Source organism: Tigriopus californicus, chromosome 8 (genome assembly GCF_007210705.1).
Source record: "Tigriopus californicus strain San Diego chromosome 8, Tcal_SD_v2.1, whole genome shotgun sequence".
In the NCBI taxonomy this organism is placed as follows: domain Eukaryota; kingdom Metazoa; phylum Arthropoda; class Copepoda; order Harpacticoida; family Harpacticidae; genus Tigriopus; species Tigriopus californicus.
In genome coordinates this window covers 11127352-11146953 of record NC_081447.1, presented here as the reverse complement: position 1 = coordinate 11146953, position 19602 = coordinate 11127352, and the positions used below count along the sequence as shown (strand labels likewise).

Sequence of the window (19602 nt, the reverse complement as noted above, 5' to 3'; positions counted from 1 at the left end):
GGGGGGTTGATTTGGTGACAAGAACACATTTTTTGACATCATTTTTCTCTCGGCTCTAATTACGACACCATTCGCCGACATCAGATCAGATTTCATCTCCATTTAAACCAGATTTGTTGTCACATCATTTACCAGGAATTTTGGTGTGCACACTCAAAGTACTACTGTGTAACTATTCGGATTACACGTACTATATAGCCTGAAACATGCACAGTAGATCACCACATCACAACAAAGCATAATAAATTGGACAACCCTACTAGCTTAGTTAGCTGGTTAGTTAGGTAGGTTGAGGAGGTAAACGAACGACTTGGCCTGATGTGGGTGGGACAGACACAAAAAGTTAGGAATTGACACTTGAAAGCGGAAATTGAATTGAGGTTGTTTTTCGCCTTACAGGTACCAGATGATTCCCCATCTGGCCCTTGTTCGGCAGCTGACACAACCTCGGCCTTGCTTCACTCGTCTGCCTGGGCTGCCGCAGCGGCCCGAAAATCCTGGTCCATGCATGAGTCTTTAGCTCAGATGCCGGACTTGTTAGCGGTAAGTGGGTGACGATGAAGATGCTTGACCCCATGCTGACCCAGGAGGCCACCAGCAACCAACCCTCTGATTGTGAAATCCATTTTCCCCGAGGATGAACGAGTATTTGCTTTGGGAGTAATGAATTGCCCACCATTTCTCACCCGAGCTGATTGGTTCTCCTGGCTTGACCTGATTAACTCTTTCCCATTCCTCTTGATTGCCTGTCAGGGGGTCTTAAAACACACACTAACCAACCAGCCCATACGAACACACCAAATACAAAGGGGTTCGTCAGGAAGCATCGAAAGCTGCCATTGGTTAACCCTTCAAACTTCTCGTTCTGCCCTCTTGCAAAACACACACGAGGCAAGCCAAAGCGCTCACAACACATGGGGATCCGAGTAAATAAACTCGGCGATTCCTGTGGCCCACCAGTCACCAGCTTAGCCTAGCTATCTAACCAGATAGTGGCTACCGATCTGAATAGAAACGAGAAGGGCTCGACTAGAATATTTGGTTTGAAGAGGGCGGAACTGGAGTTGAAGGTAACAAATTGTAGAAGTAGTCAGCCAACTCAGGGACCCTTTTGTATCTCTCCCTTGAATTCCCAGTTATAAATTGCTCTCAATGATGTCATACTTTAATTATAGCTCTATGAGTCTCATTGCTCAGTTTCCAACAGCCTGTACGCTTAGGTAGGTACAAGAGGACTAGCAATAGCAGCTAGTAGTAGTACTGCGTACATACTACTAATACTTCTCCAACCACCCTTCATGTCCATGTCTAGGACGAGGTAGGGGAATGTTCGGAATATACATTCAATACCAGGCAAAATGGTTAATGGCCAGCCAGCATAGCAGCAATGAAAGAGAGACCCGCTCCCAGACAGCCTCAGTTGAACACGGTTCGCTGAAGTTCATGTCTTGTGGGACTCACTGTGCAAGGCGAAGCATATCTTTTTTGCTACTGCTTAGCACCACTCACTCCCTCACAGAACAACAAAAAGACCATCTAAGAGCACTTCGGAGACCTTGCTTTGGGAGCCCTTGTCTTTTTTTCGACCAGACGGGATTTGCTTAGCTCCTCGTGTGCCGAAGCCTCGAACTCCCGACCATCGAGCTACACGAAATGCAGTCCCTCACACACACATGCACACTCATATATAGAGCTCTATAGAACTTCAGATGAGAGCCCCTCCCTCTGTCCTTTGGTGTAACCCAGGCTGATAATGAATTGGATAAGCGAGGAAAGCGCCCTTTGAAAAAGCTCATTTCCGATTTCTCGCAACCATCCATTCATTGGAGTAAAGTTTTAGACAGTTTGTAGGAAAACGTCCCAGAAATCATGGCATGACACTAGTAATGCCCTTAATTTACTCACCCATCCTCGGGTCTCAGCCCCATAATTATTGTGATATTGCACTCAGAATGTGTGGGGCTTTAGTGGTCTGAAGACCCATCATTAACCTATATGGTAATGAGCTCCTCTGCCCTCAAATGATTGTTTGAGGGCGGCTTTCTTGAAGTTTGGGTGACGTTGTGGTCCTTGGCAAAAACCAAACCCCCAAAACGTTGGCCTGACCTGACTTGGGAGGGCCGATTTTTCACCAACATATTCTCAGGCCATCTTTTTCATCACCGCAACTTCTACCAAGAAACTTTCCATTTTCATTAATAGGGACCCCACCACGGTTTGAGCGATTTGTTGACAATGGTCAACCAGTTCAGTGCCCGGGTCAGAAAATCAATTAAGAACCTGATTTGCATTTTGAGCGACATGAAGTTTTCAAGAGCGTAAACTTACACCCAGCTCCAAGAAAATTATGCTGTCCACTCTTGAAGAGTCATGGTAGCTTTTGTCTCCAGTCTGTCTCGGTTGTCAGTGTCCTTTTGGACGAACTTCGTGGACTTCAACATCTTCAAGTGATTCAGTCTGTGGAGTCTGTTTTACGGAGTTCAGGGTGGCCCACTCATCATTTTGTTGACGACTCCTGCCAACAGTTGAGCTTGTCACTTTGGCTTCAAGCCGATTTGACCCCTCCAGTGACAAGAGAGAAGCCTGGAGGGAACCTGGTGACTTCTTGCCGACGATCTGTATGTCGAGAATGAGCTTGGGAACACGGAGAAGCCAGGAGTGATGGTGGCACTTTTGACCATGGGGTATCGGCTACCGGTCACCCTCCCCATTTCAATCTTTGGCCTCATTTATTTAGATGCAAGTTCTGCAGACACGACTGGTTGTACTAGCTAGTTCTTGGAGCAATAGAGAGGAGGGAGAACAAAAACGAGAACATCAAGGGGTCGGATAATGGAACTCGGACTGTTGGGTCGAAGGTTTGCGGACCAATGTGGTTTGTCTCAGACACCTCTATGCCTCTTTGATGAGACAGTTCATTTGCCAGGAGCCTCGTTTTTTTCGCTCGTAAGATCGTAAGAGCCAGCCAAAGTGGATTGGCAGCAGCTGATCATCATTTTCAAACCATTAAGACTTGCCTCGTTTGCATTTTTGGACGTTCTCCTCATGTTGGTGCTGTCATGAAATCCCAAACTTGGACTTCTCTTTCTCTTCCCGAGTCTCCGTTAATGGGCCGTGTGTAGTAGATGAACGTGGGGGCACCTTGCTTGAACCCTGTCGGCGTTGATGTAGATAGTTGTACTGCGGTGATGAACTGGGGATGGCAAAGGAAGGGCTTCTCTGCTCTGACCAGAAACGAGAGAATACTCGTACTGTTCGAATGCTGTGCTGTGCTGTGCTTCGCTCTGCTCAGCAATGGTCTGGTCTGGCCACGTTTTAGAACAGTCATTATTGCCTCAGGACAACATTGAGAGTCCAAAAGATATTTTCTAATGAATAGTGGACATGCAAAAATCATTAAACCTGGCTGAAAATGGCCGAAATGGATATTTGTAAGTGAGAGAGGTAGAGGTAGAATGTTTTGGGTTGCCTCGCGACAAGGTGGCAAAAGGGGTTAAATGTGTGCCATTGTGTGCATAGACTCCAAATTTGTCCACAATATTGACCCTTGTCGTCCAATTAAACAATTTCATGGTGGCAAAACTCACTCTCAAATTACTCTGTGGCAATTTTCTCGACAACCTTCAAACATGACTCCATGCCAAAAACTGGCAATTTAAAAATAATATTACCACAGACAATTATTGCTATGAGCAACTGGAATAATTGCTTATTGCTCATTTCGTACCATTCTGGCCGGCTTTCAAGTACCCATAAACGAGTGATATAGGCCTTCTTTGTTCATCATTTCCTCTTTTTGGTATAGAAATCCGCTTGAATGGATGTTCATTGCTCTTATTCTCTCGCCAAGTTTTCTATATCTTCCCATGGGTTTTTCCGAGGGTGATTCGTGGCAGTTCCAATTGGTCATGGTGAGGATTGGAGAAGGTTGATCCGTGCCAAGCCAATCGGATTTATCCAATGAGGCGGAAAAGGGAAAAAAGGAGAGAAAGAGAGAGAGAGGCTGAAAGGGGAAATCCCCCGAGTAAATAAAGGATGTCTTCTTCCTAGTCTGCTTCTTGGATCCACTTGGCAAAGGGCACATTTGCATTTTGACACCATCGAACCCCATAATCTAAAAGAAACGAAATCTTCTCAACGATGTTGGGTGATATTTTTCCATTGCCCTCCCAAGACATTGGATGGCTCTAAAAAGTAAGGAAGATTTCAGATGTTTTGCTTTTTCTGGCACAGATACGATATATCCATATCTTGTTTGCGTGACACTTGATATATGGTTGTTGTCAAGGCTTGAGAAGATTATTCACCATGTGCGAGTGTCAATGTTGCCTAATCTTCAAAGGTAATGTGTGTAACAAAACCAGTCCAGAGGAAAGGCCAAACAGAGAAACAGAGAGAGAGGGAGAAGAAAAAAAATCGAAACTCATTTCTTTTTGTCTTTGATTTATTGGAAAATTGCTGGTTTGCCTCCGAAGAAGTGCATCCTTTGAATTAGTCCGTATAGTCATTGCACCTGAAAAAACGCGGGCGCACTGTCTTAATCAGAAAAAAATGTGTGTAACTAATAATACTTGTGTGTTTAGACCACAGCCAATATACTGTTCTTGAATCGTATCCAAACTGGCTATGGCCAATTTGTCCAATTCAAGTTGATCAAAGGATTAACAGAGTTTCATAGACGTAGCTTTTTGTACAGTGGGCCAGTCATTCAGAAGGCCTGGTGCACTTTGCGATACTTTTCAGAAGCAAAAGAAATCCAAACCAACCAACTCGTGGTAGGCAAAGACCACGAGGGTCGTTGAAACTCTCTGTGATACTGATGGTATTCGGTCGAAATTCTTCTCCCCCTTCTTTTTGCGTGTGAGTATGAGCTGCGAGTTGATTGGCTGTTTCACCTTTAAGAGTTCATTCGACGACTTCAAGAGAAAAAAAGGATTCAATTTTCTTCAGCTTCTCTCTCATTGGAAGTCTACGTTTTTCAATTGGAATGACAGGTGGGCAATGTGAGGTTTGAGTAGGCAAAATGGGAGTAACTCATCTCATTACCGAAAGAATCCACGTGGTTCTCACAAAGAGAGTGAGAGAGCTTGATTTCGAATCTTGCCATGGAAAAGGCGCTGTGCGTAGAAAGTCAGAGTTCGGAAAACATGGTAGATGATGGCAAATTGGATTTATTCTCCTCCCTCTCTCATCGGGATAACCATATTAAATCTATCATTGGTATTTACGATACAGAAGTCAAACCATCATCTCGGTAACTCCTCTGAGAAGGGATCTGGGAAGGGATGTGGGAAGGGATCGTTGGTGGAGCCACCACGTAACTAAAGAGGGATGTTATTCGAGGGTTTTATGGGATGAGGGTCTGTTCTCCTGGAGAGCTGTCTTCACATCTCCCTCTCGAATACTGGTTGTGACAGTGATGAAGCACTTTCAGCCTCCCTTGGTGGTCTCTCGTTCCTTTCTTTCTGTGTTCTCTCCAGTCCCATGGCACATGGAACAACTCTCTGTTTGGGTACATTAGACGGTCCCCGGGGGAAAACAATCTGCTAAACGGGTACTTGACTCGAGAGATCTTTTATCCCCTATCTTTCTTTCCCCTTCCGCTTTCCTGGGTGTTGGGATGGAAGATGATATGCGGTAGAAAAAGTTACAGCTAGGTGAGGCACCACCAAAATTGGCTGATTCTTGACTTCAGTAATAAGCCTCCTCAAAAATTTCTGCATTGAAGCGGTTGATTGACATTCAGTATCAGGACATTAGACTTTCTAGAAAAAGAAGAAGTACCATATCTGGGATAAAGCGAGCTGGAGAGACATATTTTTGAGAGTAGCTGAAAATAGTGTGGTGAGATTTTCGGTCGTTGTTCCATGGAGAGCATCGAGTCTGGATCTGGAACTGAGACCCCATACGAGATGATGGGAGCACCACAATAGGAGTGCATCCATCTTGCCCTCAAGCTTAGCGTGGTTGTACTCTTGATGAAGAGGATCATGCCATGAAATGGTACTTTGAACCTTAGAGCGAAGAAGGGAGGGGAAGCGATAATCTCGTTTGGTGCTTTTAAATCGAATCATTTTCGGTCTTGCGCTTTACTCAACTGTCATGGCATTTTTTGCGCGTTTGTGGTTTTGAGTTGGACGCAGGACGTAGAAGGCGGCAATCTTGACTTTCATCTCGTTCTCACCCCGATTCAACCAAATGAGCTAATAGTTTTAACCCAGGTTAATCACTCTTCTCGGCAGATATTTACTTGTCAGGGTGGTGAACTCGTCACTCTTGTGGCAAAGACCGTAGTGTACCCCTCCGGTTCGATAGTGTACTTACTGTATGAGCGGCAAAATCCTTTTGACTCGTCAGAGTTGCAGCGCCACTTCAATCAGTAACCTGACAACTCCTCCTTGAGAGCCCCTTAGAGTTGGACAGAATCTCGGGAATCAACCCTTTTTCGAGTGTCCGCGAAGCATTACCATGTTTACTAATTGCCAGCTCTCTCGTTCTCGCTCTCTCGTCGTCGCGTCATGCTTGATCTCTGACCATTCCTTGTATTGAGGCAAAACCACTTGCCATGTCTTTGGTAGAGGCTCTCATCAGGATTTTCTCTGTCCTTTTTGCAGGATCACCCGGGTCTGCGCGGAACCCCTTTGGCAATGCTGGCTGCCCAGTGCAACAAACTCACCACGAAATCTCCGCCCCCGCTTGCTGACGCGGCCGTGGGGAAAGGATTCCATCCTTGGAAAAAATCTCCTCAGTCATCAACAAGTCCTGGAGGTGGAGTGACCTCTAATAATCAACAGGCCCAGCATCAACATCAACAGCAGCAGCAGCACCAACAACAACAACAGCAGCAGCAGCAACAGCAACAACAACATCAGCGAAGTACATCCTCAGCTTCTTCTGGATCAAGTCAAGCTGGGTACAATAGCAACAACCAAGCTGACCAACAGCAACAACCCACATCCCCCGGCACAGCGGCCTCAGCCTCCAGTGGTTATGGTGGCGTGAATTCGTCCCTGTATTTTCCCTCTACCTCGTCAACGCCCACATCTTCTTCGGGGGTCACGTCCACTGCTGCGGCTCTCGGCGCTTCATCCCCAAACATTGACTCGTCATCTTCGATACTTGCTGCAGGCAAGGTCGATCCCAGTACAAGTTCGGCCGCACATTTGCAGAGCATGCAAATGTACTCCAGGGTAGCAGGGGTCAACCCCTACGAGTCTTGGCCTTTCAGTATGGCTGGTTCTGCAGCCCATGGCTCAATCAAACCTGAGGTGACTTCAGCCATGCAAGGCGGGTGGTGGGATATGCATTCTGCCGCTACGGCTGGTAGTTGGTTAGATGCAGCTGGAGGTCTTCAAACAGCAGCAACAATGCATGCAGCTCAGCAGATGGCCAACTACACGGACTACTCTGCGGCTGCCTCCTTGGGCTTATCCAATCCCCTGTTGGCTGCAGGTGCAGCGGCAGGTAGTCAGCATCTCTTGCAAGATACCTACAAATCCATGCTCCCCGGACAAGCGGCCAGTTCCCCGTTTGGCCTGAGTCAGCCCACTATTCCACCAGTCACATCAGCCTCGTCCTCGAGCCGCTCTCAAAGGCGCTATACCGGTCGAGCCACTTGTGACTGTCCCAATTGCCAGGAGGCGGAGCGTCTGGGTCCAGCTGGCCAGCACCTTCGCAAGCGCAACATCCATAGCTGTCATATACCCGGATGTGGTAAGGTGTATGGTAAGACCTCCCATCTCAAAGCCCATTTGCGATGGCACACGGGAGAACGACCGTTCGTCTGCAATTGGCTGTTCTGTGGCAAGAGGTTCACAAGGTCAGATGAGCTCCAGCGGCATTTGAGGACACATACTGGTGAGAAGCGTTTTGCCTGCCCCATCTGTAACAAGCGGTTTATGAGGTCAGATCACCTCTCCAAGCACGTGAAGACCCACAGTGAGAACGGAGGCAAGAAGAGTGATTGCGATAGTGATTCTGAAAACAGCCAGTCTCATGGACAGTCAGCCTCGAGCCCTGGTAGTGTGAACACGCCGCCCCTTGGGCATGGGTCTGGAATGCAAGGCAACCACCACGATCCACATTCAATGCATGTGGGTTCCCCTCCCGACATGAAACCCATCGTTTGAACGCACCGATAGTGCTCGGAATGTTTTTTCTCCTAAAGACACTCAAAACTGTTCAACTCAACTTAATATTATTAATATCATTATCATCCATCATCGCCAACATCAATACCATCAACATCCCCATTATCATCAACAACATCATAATTCCAAAAATCAACCAGTCTGTGCACATCAAAGCCATATTTTGCATTGGTAGTTGACGTTTCCTTTTTTCCGTGTGACAAGATCAATGGCGAAGTATGGATCACGACAGTTTTATAGTTACCAATATTATTAGACACACTACCCTGGTCAGAAACCAAGACAATTTATCATTTTAGTGAATCTCTGCTTTGACGAGCAGTTTTGCAATACTATGTATTGTAAAGGGCACACACGTACGGCAGCAAACACTTACAACCACTCAAACCAAACGAGACATTATTCGCCCAATGAGACTTCATCTAACTCCATCGACAAACCCATGAAGAATTTGTTCAAATGCATTCTCTTGATTTCCACACGACAAAACCCGCTCGCTCTCTTTTGACTTCCTACTGTGTCAGCCGGTCTATTTGCTTCGTTTCCCAACTAAAACACCTCATTCACAAAGGTCTTTTATCAGTTCTTCTTTGTTCTAATTTCATGTAAATGTGATGAAACCCAATCATGTATAAAAACAAACAAAGTGACATCAGTCTTATTGAAATAATAAATAAAGATTCTCAAGAAAGAAATTGGCTCTCTTGCTAGCAGATATATTTCTATCCTACTACGACAACTTGTTTGCAACAATCCCAAATAGTTGGATAGCAGGTCACACAATCTGTGTGTGTAGGGTACGTGGGTAGTAGTATGGTGTATATGTACTGGTAGGTAGCACCTTTCATACAGTATGCATGTTGGCACGATTCATTCGCCAGTTTCGCCGCCTTGTTTGTCTCGCTTTGACAGTTGCATGCTCCAGTGTCGTTGGTATCGATTATGCAATGCAGATTCTGTGGTGGCAGTCCCTTTCCAGGTATACCGAAATCACACCAAGCACATTAGCTAGATAGCTTTAGCAACGAAATATGCGTCAAATCCTCCTCATCCTTAAAGCCCACGCATGCATGGAGCGCTGACTCTTTTCTTCCAGACTTCAGTGTAGCGGTTATTAGTAAGCTTGGTTGGTTCGGAAGCTCGACAGCTGACAAAAGCAAATAATTTCAAGCTGATGAAAGTAAGAGAGGAAAAGAAACATACCTATTTGGCCTGAATTTGAGCCCAAGTGATTATGGTCAGAAACGTCAGACTTTAGAGTACTTTCCGCACTCTCAATGGTCAAAGAAGCCTAAGGAAACGGGGGGCCTTCATATGTTGTTTCTTGGCGTCAGGCCATTCTCTCAACAACTTTTATGCTTAGTTTGCAAAGTAGGTAATTAAACAAAACACCAAATAGGATAATTAGGGGGCAAGCCCGCTAAAAATGAAACTGAGGAGCCATTTCTCCCGCATTGGACAATTAGGCTCTATGCCATCATGCACGATCAATCATTGAAGGGGATTGAAGTGGCAGTGTTTTCGCCTCAAATGAGGTGATACCATGTTCCAAGAGAAACCCAGGCATCCCCTGATCATAAACCTTGCGTTTGTTAGGCTCATTACAGGTTAATGAATATTGGCCAAAAAATGAGACCAAGACAATGACGATAATGATAGGTTAGGAATCCATTGACGAGACTTCCTCGGTTCCCTCCTACCTTGTTTCAAGGCAGCTCTTATAAATGCAGTATGTTAAAGGAGAACTTGAATTCGCAAATTGGATTGTTATTGTTTACAAATGGATAGTGTCTTTTTGAATTGCGTTGCGTTTCTGCTCGAGATTTTGGACGCACATATTTCGCTAATGGCATTAGTTAAAAATGAATGTTCGTTGCGGTAATGGGCGAATTCTTCGTTTTAAATTGAAAATAACTCAACAGTTATTATTTTCGTGGCCGAAAAGGAACACAAGTACCTCAAGTACGTCAAGTACATACAGTCTGTATGAATTGAATAGGAGTTATGTCGGTACACATACACTCACATTGGCCCCTGAGAGCCATTAAGAATCACCAGGCGAAAATGCAATAATGAGTCAAGCACGTCGAACGCTCATTTTGCCAAATCCTTTTCGGTGCAAAAAGCGCCATCAAGCAAATTACCACGGTACTTCCATGCCTATAATTACACAAACCATCTAACTAAGAAACACAAGAATAACAACAACAACAACCATAACCACTTCGTGGCCCAACTTACATTGTCAAAATGGGTCGAGAAAGAGAGATCAGGCTTCAGGAGGGGTACAAAGACACAGAATTGTAAAATTAGCGTTTAACAAATTCCCCATAGTCTACTTTGACTTTTCGTTTTGTTCAAGAGAACCATTGTCATGAGATCACTTGATAGTTCAAATTCTATAACATACCTAGGCCCGAATGATGATTGCAAGTTGGCTTTCTTGGATCGTGATTTCGTTTTAGGAGGTCAAATATGATCTGTCAGCAGGACCTTTGCATGATTGTTCATTTTCTTCCTTTATTTAGCTGAAATTTGTGCTCAAAGAAGACAGAACAGCAAGTTGTTGCGAGTTTGATAATTATTTGCTGGGTCACACGCAACATTCAGGGTTCCTAAAAAGCATCTCTCACTTGCATTTGAGTTCGAGGCAGGGTCAAAATTCTAACTCAAATCCAAAAGCCATCGGCAAGTCTGCCTGATCTGTCCTTCAGCTTTGGAGAGAGGGGAGCAGAGCTTCTTTGACTTTTGCTGGACACCTGTTGGATTGAGATGAATTTCAATCCCTGATCCATGTAATCCTTTTCACTTGATGTGCAAGGGTCAAGCTGACAAACGAGCAAAAAAATTGCTACCCCTAACAAAAAATTGGTTGGCCATACATGACCTCCAGGCTCATCTCATCATCTCATTCTTGGCTGGTGAGGGAGGCTCCCTCCAGGCAAGTTGTGAGAGCAAGGCTAAAACTGGGATGGGAGATGGATAGCTTCTGGTAAAAGCCTTCCTCCAGCCTACCGAGTGGTCCTGATTTTCTCTTGAAAAAAAACCCTAACCCTTTACTTGCATCTTGAAAGATGCTGCTGCGGCTGCTGCTGCTGCTGTCTGCCTTGCACCCATGGTCCGGTCGTTATGCCATCATGAGAACCATCGCCATATTGGACCCTCAGCGTTCATTATTGCAATTTTGCCCACTTGCCCCATGAGAAAAGACAAAAGCAACCTCTTTTTCTAACTGGTGGTACAACAAGACCAACTTGGCTACATGGTCGACGGCTGTTAGAGATAGCCGTGGTAGGTAGGAAGCTTGCTTGCTTGCTTGCTCACTCACTTGCTCTTGGACGGTTGTCTGGTTGGTCAATGGTCTCGTCTCTTGTTCTCGTTCTACCAAAGCCCCAAAGCTAATTAACTTCAAGATGTTTTAACGGTCAAGAAGTCATCTAGTTCATGAAACCAGGATAATCGCTTTCCAGCTTTAGTCGTAGGGTAGAAACACGTAGTATTGACATACTACCTCGCAAATGTTTTTCACACATGATTGAAATAAAAATTATGTCTTTGCGACACCTTTATGATCGAGCAAAAGCATTCAATTCATGGAATGGATCGTAAAAAAGCATTTTTCATTCAGTTCCACAATTACATGGCAACACGCTGTAAGCAGTGCGAAAAAGAATGATCCTCTATTACATTGCCTTTTGCCTTGTTCTGATAATCTATTCGCGACGATTTTTGTTTAGATTATGAATTCTGATAAAAACTTAAAGCCAAAAAAGCCTGGATAGTTTTCAATTGCCTTGGGTGTATTCATCATTGTACAACACCCTTTGTAAGCAAATTTAAAGTGCCTGCAGTAAGCTTGTCAATCTGTCAAATTCAAATTGTTGCAATGAAAGACTAACAACAACCAGGTCAGATGGGAAAATATTCCCATGCCTACAACATAACGATATATACGTACGAACCATAGACTACGTTCATGTTCGCTTATATTTGAGGACTCTGGGTGGAAATGACAGTGCTAATGGTACGGTAAATGAGGTGGTGTGATGGAATTGTGCTATACGTACGCGTATGTAGAGACTGCGAGGGTGCCAAAGAGGATGTTCGGTCGTTAGATCAGAATCTTATCTGTCGATCAGAACATGGCTCTCCAAGAGGCTTTTTGATACCGATGCCACTTTTCCAACCATTCGAATTGTCAACGAAGAGTGTTTTCGTCACCATCCATCATATCGTCTTTCCACGAGATTAATTGATTTTTCCAACCCGCTTGACATCACAAACGAATCATTTTGAATTCGGGAAGTTCCTCCCCGAGGAATGAATAGTATGTATATGCACTAAAAGATATTCAATTCCAGCCCTCGAATCTGGCCACATTTCATCGTCCAGTTATAGAGCTAGCACTAAGTGGATTCGAAAACCGCAACAACAGCTACTAGCTAAAACGAAGTACTTCAAAGCTCTAAAGTGCACCACAATGTGCGAGGAATAAATTGTTTCAAATTTATGTCGACTGTTAACATGATTTATTAGCGGTAGGAGTTTGTCAGGTAATAAGGTTTTTTTTCCCTCCATCCACATAAAAAGGGGAAATGACAGATTTCCCCGACTCCTCGTCCAGCCATGTGTATGTTCTATGTAGTACATGTATAGTAAGTGTACTAAGTACAGTTCATCCCTAAACAACTTGGCTCCTCGCTCTCTCGCTCTCTTTCAAATCTCTTTGCTTGCTTCGTTTCATTTCGTTCTTGGCGGTGATCTAGGAAGATAGTCACATTAGATCCACAGCACATGGGCCACTGCGTTCTGGAAAGTAGTTTTAAATTGTGCTTGATGTCTATTTCTCCATTGGTTCCCGACAATCTCGTCCTTCTTATCTTAAATGAATCATTTGATGTTGGACAACTTTTTACATTCATGATCAGGAGGAATGTGGAAAATAACTGGATTCTAAGGTCATGTCATGGAACTTAGGCATGGGATGATTTGTCAAGTTGAGGTTGACATCCTTTGAAACGAGGATTTGGGTGTGATATCAGAGTTTCTCCTAGTGCTTGGAAATGATTAATGATCAAGATGGGTTTGGCACAATTAAACTCTTCACTATTTAAGACAGAACTACCTGACGCAAACTTCACAACGTTTTCGAGGAAGTCATACCAACTCAAAAAAATGGAATTACACGGAAATGACTTTCTTGACTGAGCTTGTACTTGGGTTCTATTGTACAGAGGTGAAAAGGATTAGATCAATCATTCAAGGAGCAACTGCGAGGAAGCAATTTGGTCATTGTAGGAATGGTGAAAACACTGTTTTAGGCACCCAATTAGTTCAATTATTTAACAAAATTAGTCTGTACAGTACAATAGTAGATTCCATCACCAGAAAGCCATCCTTTTGTATGACAACTGAAAAGAAAGTTGTGAGGAACAGACCGTTTGCGAAAAATCATACTTAGGGCAATAATCCTAACAATAGGAATTAGCCATTCGTGTAAAGTATAAAACTTGATAATGCATCACATTCATATCAATTTTGAGATGTAATTGACGGTAGGTGAGCGTTCAAATTAAAGTGTCTGAACTTTTTTTTGTGCGTTGGCCTTATCGCAATACATTTTAAAGTGTGTTGTACAGGTTTGAAGGGTACCTTCGAGATACTGGAAAAATGGAAGCATATTCACAATCCACTATCCAACGGTACAGCTGCTTGATGTCAATGGATTGTGTACTAATAATAGTTTTACTTGGAGCACTTCAAACGAATCGTTCAGAATTGACGAGTTCGAGTCGATTTCAAGCAGATATCGAGAGTAAGGGAGGGAGCCAAAGCCAGTCAGGCTGTTTGTTAAATATTCAAATCTGGCTTCATTAGCATTATGTCAAAGATAAATGAGTTTCACAATCTGATTCTGGCACCTGCCTTCTTTCGAGCTTTGAGTTCTCCTTGGCTTCCCTGAGAGCGCTTGGCACGCCCTTGGAAGTTCCATCGCTTAAGTATTCCTTTCAAAGTCTACAAGAACGGTCCAAATTTGAATCCATACCATTGAAGGATAAATTGGCCAGGACACTCGCTAGTTCAACGAATATCGATTGCCATTTCTTGCCTCTCCAACGATCACGGAAATAGATATGATAGAGCTAAGCAGTTTGGCTCTAATCAACTTGTGTGTGTGTGTGTGTGTAGAGACATCCATCCCACCTCATTCAAATGGCTTACAGTGAGTCGTTGAATGAAGTGATAAGCAGGAACGACCCGAAGAATGGCAACTTCGTCTCAATTTTAGGGCAGAATTCCAGAGATTTCATTCAGGGTAATTTGTCTCGCCAAGACATTCATGTGGGTGACAAAAAGCACGTGTCACAACCCAACCGACGAAAGCCAATCATATGAGTGCAGATGCCGTACATTGGCATGGACTTCTTAAGAGCGTGGATCAGGCAAGCCTCACCGCGTATGCAGAGAATTTGAGGCCAGATGAAGGTTAAGATGTCGTTGCTCAATGAAACGAGAGTGGTGTTGTATTTCGCGCCCCATAAATTGAAATGAAACCCGATCCCCGTGGATCGACCACGATTCGGCCCAAGATGCGAGAGCAGTTTCTCCGGGGCTTAAGAACAAGATGGAAAAGGAGTAGTAGTAGTAATAGTAGTAGTAGTAGTAGTAGTAGTAGTAGTAGTAGTAGTAGTAGTAGTAGTAGTAGTAGTAGCATCAGCAGCAATGGAAGCAGCAATAGTGAGAATCTCGGGATCCATCTCCATTGCATGACAACTCCACCTGTAAATTATACGCCAATTTGCTTCATCATCACTTAATCCTCTCGTTTCCGATACGGACTGAGATGGATGCATTTTCGCTCATTTACAATCCACGACCTTCATTTTTACCTTTTCAGATGATGGAAATCTCGCGAGGATGGTGAAAGTTCCTGACCCGCAACCATCCCCTAATTGATGATCAAGGTGCACGTGGACTCGTCTCTCGGGGAGAGAATAATCGACCTTTTAAGCCCAATAGCATCCCGTCCTGTCCACATTTTATCGAGCCTTGTCCATATATTTCAGACAATCTCTCCCCACGAATTTCACATCTTTGGAATGAACAAGCAAATAAATTTCATCAACTTCAAAGCATTCACTCCGCCCACTTTGGCGTTCAATGGATGGAGAGGAGCTCTCCTCTCTTTTTCTTCCCTGTTCTCTGCAACTTTGAGAACGAGGTTATTCACGTGCATACTCGTGCTACATACGTACACGCCAGTAATACACAACTGGCTTTTTTTACGGATCCTCCGAGCGGGTTCAAAACTAAGCTGGAATTTATTCAAGTCTAACCATATAATGCAGCCCACACTATTGTAAATGCCAACGGATTCTGGAAAGTACTCGAAAGCACTAATCTGGAAACGGCTCTCGTCGTCTTGACCACGATCTTAGGAGATAAGATGCTCGACCCGATGGAATTCATTGATTTCGGCCGGGAGATTTAATATTGATCTTCCTTGAAGAGGCAACTCGACCGAAGACGAATAAGGAGGAGGAGCCCCTCAATTCAACCCCCGCCGACTTTTCACGCTACTTAAAGAAGATCCCCGAAGTTGTAATGGACGTTCAAATAAGTAGTAAATTCGCGGTCACTTTTCAAGGCAAGACTTTGATTATTTTTTCTGGCAGGAATTGGGTCCAGTTAGAGATGGACTTTGGCTTCTGCCGCATCTTTAATGAATTCACCCCAATGCATTGCGTTCATTTTTTGACCTGGAACCCCCGATCTGGCCAGTAATTAGCCGTTTTGTCAATCTCGCCCTAGACTATTCGACGAATACCTCCATCTGCTTTGGATACTAGGTATGAGCCAGGGCATTTGTAACCGTACCATACGTGTGTATGCATTGTAAATCCTGCAGAGTAGGACAACGCTCTCCGTACTCGTATGTACTACTACCCCTTGGACGAGTAAATTCATGCAGAGCAGTAAGTAGTGACGAATTCGTTGAACGAAGGTAATGCCTCCAATTGACATGGAGAAAATCAGAAGAAGTCGCTGGAGGCTATGAAAGAAGACTGACGCCAAGAAACGGCGGAGTGTGCAAAAATTGATGGCGTTTTTGCACACTTGAGTCAAGTTATGAGGAGCATGCTTCACCGCGAGGTCATCATGACCATCATCATCATCATCATCGTCGTCGTCGTCGTCGTCGTTTTCATATTCGGTACACCTTCTAGTTCCAACTTCCAACGATTGGTCGTCTTCCGTTTCGGATTGTCTCGTCTCTGTTTTTGAAATAGGATTGGGAACAAGTTGACCATCATTTCTAAATGGGTCTGCGAGGCAAGCAGACAGGGGGGCTCGTTCTTTCGGGGATCTGCCATGTCACCCAGGTAATTATTCAGGTCAGTTTGGCTCTCGAAATAATTGGGCGTTTGGGTTGGGATCATTTGTCGTAAAACCTCACTTAATGGCAGGGTCCTCTCGAATCCACAACATGCTGATGTATTCATATGATAATGATAGCTGGTAGCAATCAGGCCGAACATTAAATCTCGGAAGCGAATCTGCCCCCAAACCGAAAACCGCAAGTCACAGGCAGACGCGATCACACCCTCAATCAGCCCAGATAATACCCGCCATCCTAGTCTCAAGTCGGCATCAGTTCATAATTTAATAAGGTAGGAGTTATTTTAACGTCATAATGCGAACTGGAATGTCATAGCAGGAGGTCAGATGCCAAGCAAGGCCTTGTACGCCTTGGCATGACCGCGTGTGGTTATGTTGTTGCTCCCACACATGCACGTAAAAGTCATTTGACTCATGGTTTCTGGCCTAAATGGCCCAAATTTCCCGATCAATATGCAGATTGAGGCGCCGTTTAATCTGTGCTCGTGTTCTAGAGCCTCGAGTCAAAAGGAATCTCTTTTACAGGAGCCGCAGAATTCGACTCTCAGGGCTCTGATTGCCACATGAACCACGATCGACAAGAACCGCTTGGTACCTACAGAGAAAGAAAGAGAGAAAGAAAGAAAGGAAGAAAGAACAGGAAAAAATTCTGCCGAAATCACTCAGGAGACTGGGTTGGGGAGATAGGGAAAAGAATGCAAACTGAGCTGAAATCATCATCATCATCAATTTCTTTTCTTCCTGGACAACGGCCAAGGCGGATGTACATAGGGAAAAGAATGCAAACTGAGCTGAAATCATCATCATCATCAATTTCTTTTCTTCAAAGACAATTTATTCACCCAAGACCCGAGGCAGCACGTGTCTCCCCCGTATTCTTTCGTTCCTTCTGTTCGTGATTCTGAATCTGTGTGTATAAGTCCATGAGGTTGAGGAAGTCAGGCGAATTGGACTTTTTTTCTCCTAAGGATAAGAAGCTAGCATTCGTCTGGGAATGGCACCGGTCAAATCGGGAAAGTCGCCCTAAATATCCACTTTTAATACGAGTGCCATACCTCCTACCGAATGAAGTGTAGAACCGCCATCGATTCTAACACGGATGGAGCAGCCAAAAAGAAGATTTTTCACCCCGTGACACGCGCTCAAAACCGATCCATCACAGATGACTACCTCCCCATATGACAATTGATCGAGAATATGGGTGCTCTTCCTAGCATACCTACCTCCATCCGCACGTACATGTATGTGCCTAATACAGTATCACCAAATCTTTCCTCCGTGCCTTACTCTAACGAACATGTAGATGATCGTGGGTGCTTTTCAACGGGAGATCGCGAGCCAACTCTTTTGTCGCGATCTTTCCCCTTTCTTCGCCGCCTTTCATTGGCCTTCTGAGCATCGGGAGGGGGCAATACTAGCAATGCGAATGTGTATGTGCACTCGAACTGAACGAGAATGGACTTCTTTGAGGAGAATATGCAGTGACCACCCAAGTAGAAATATGTCCAGCTTTATTGTCTGTCTCGAAGACGACGAAGCCAAGAAGAACTCGGAGATACGTTCACTGTACTGTCTGAATCCACGATGTGCTTGCTGCCACAAAGGAGGGAGTCAAAAGAGGTGGTGGTGGTGGCAATGGCAGTGGCCATGGCCATGGGAGAGACGACAAGAGGAAAAAAGCTTGATCTCACGTCAAATTTTTGTCAATTCAAAGTACTCATTGGGTCATGAAATCAAATGCGATTAGTCTCGATCCCCCCTTGGACTAATGTTGGTGCCCGAGTGAATGGCGACGCCAAGGGTATTAGCGAGAAAACTTGAATGGATCATATTCATATGCACAACGCGGCGGACATTATGCACTTCAATGCCTTATGGAATTTCCGAAGGTATCATCCTTGATTTGTTGATCGTTGGCTCTAGTTCTGGTTCTAGAGCCCCGAATTGAAAGTTCCGTTGGAACCTGATTGTTCACATAATTTCAACTGCCAATTTCTCGAGATCTCAGAGCCAAAGTTCGAGGCTCACTTGTTCCTATTTTGATCAGTTATTCGTCCATATATCCTAGGATATAACCCCTGGTGTATTGGAGGTAAAGAAACATTTCCCGGGGATGCACACTTCCTTAATGGAACAATTTGACGGTAAATGACTTTGAAATGTCAGATCATGTGTTGAGCATGGCATGACAAAAGCCGATGGAACATCAGTAGCAACCGGCTACAATTGAAAACGACAACAAAGCACACATTCACACACACATACACACCTATACATATGATCGCATAAGAATAAGCAGCGACAATAAATCACGCCGAAGTTTAAAGCAAATATTGGCATCCCCGTGAACAAAGCCTCGAGTTGTCGTCACCGCTCGGACCCTCATGCGGCACTACTCCAGTTTTGGTAATGGCTTTGGGCTTTTTTGACGCTGTCCACCGTGCCACAATTGAGGGTCTCTCTTGTGTGAGGCTGTAGGACGACGAATACCCGACAAGTTGTCCGATCGGCACATTTGACTTTGGCTGACGACAATTGACACCTTTTGTGGGTGCTCTAGATTCTTTGAGGCGATAAAGGAGCCGGCCACGATGGAGCATTGCGATAATGCAGAGACCTCACAATAGGGAATGATCAAGAAGTGAGGGGAACAATGCAACAAGACAAATTAATGATGGCATTTCAGGCCTTTGTTCGATTTTCCCCCTCTGACCACGAGTTGGGACAAGAAGACGATGAACATCTTCAGGCGCACCCTGGTGGGTACGTCCGTCCACTTTGAATGACAAATTGGGCTCCTCTTCTAGTCAGCTGACATTTATTTTTCTCATTTTCTGTTTGAATTGATTCTGAATGACAATAACTTTTTCCCGGAGTCTGAAGGTATGACGCGGTGACGTCTGGTGGATGGGGGTTTCTTTCCATGTTTGGTGGTTTGAGGGTGTTTTCAATGATGCCAATCCAGTCAAGTGGCAAAGAATTATTAATCAACGATTCCGTTAAATGAGCCAGATGGAAAATTTGTCGCTCGTTCTCCTCATCTCATTCTGCA

At 44.5% G+C, this 19602-nt stretch overlaps 1 protein-coding gene across 3 annotated transcripts in view; it reads left to right on the top strand.

The window, feature by feature from the left end:
* LOC131885571 (transcription factor Sp9-like) overlaps window positions 1–8839 on the top strand; it is a 19329-nt gene extending 10490 nt beyond the window's left edge. For 2 of the 3 annotated variants that reach the window (XM_059233646.1, XM_059233647.1), the window contains exon 2: window positions 6615–8839. In XM_059233646.1, the coding sequence (XP_059089629.1) occupies window positions 6615–8129 (1515 nt within the window). In that variant the 3' untranslated portion in view covers window positions 8130–8839. Of the gene's footprint in view, window positions 1–399; window positions 544–6614 lie in introns of all 3 variants that reach the window. The other variant, XM_059233644.1, reaches the window with a different exon arrangement.
* The last annotated feature ends 10763 nt before the right edge of the window (window positions 8840–19602 follow it).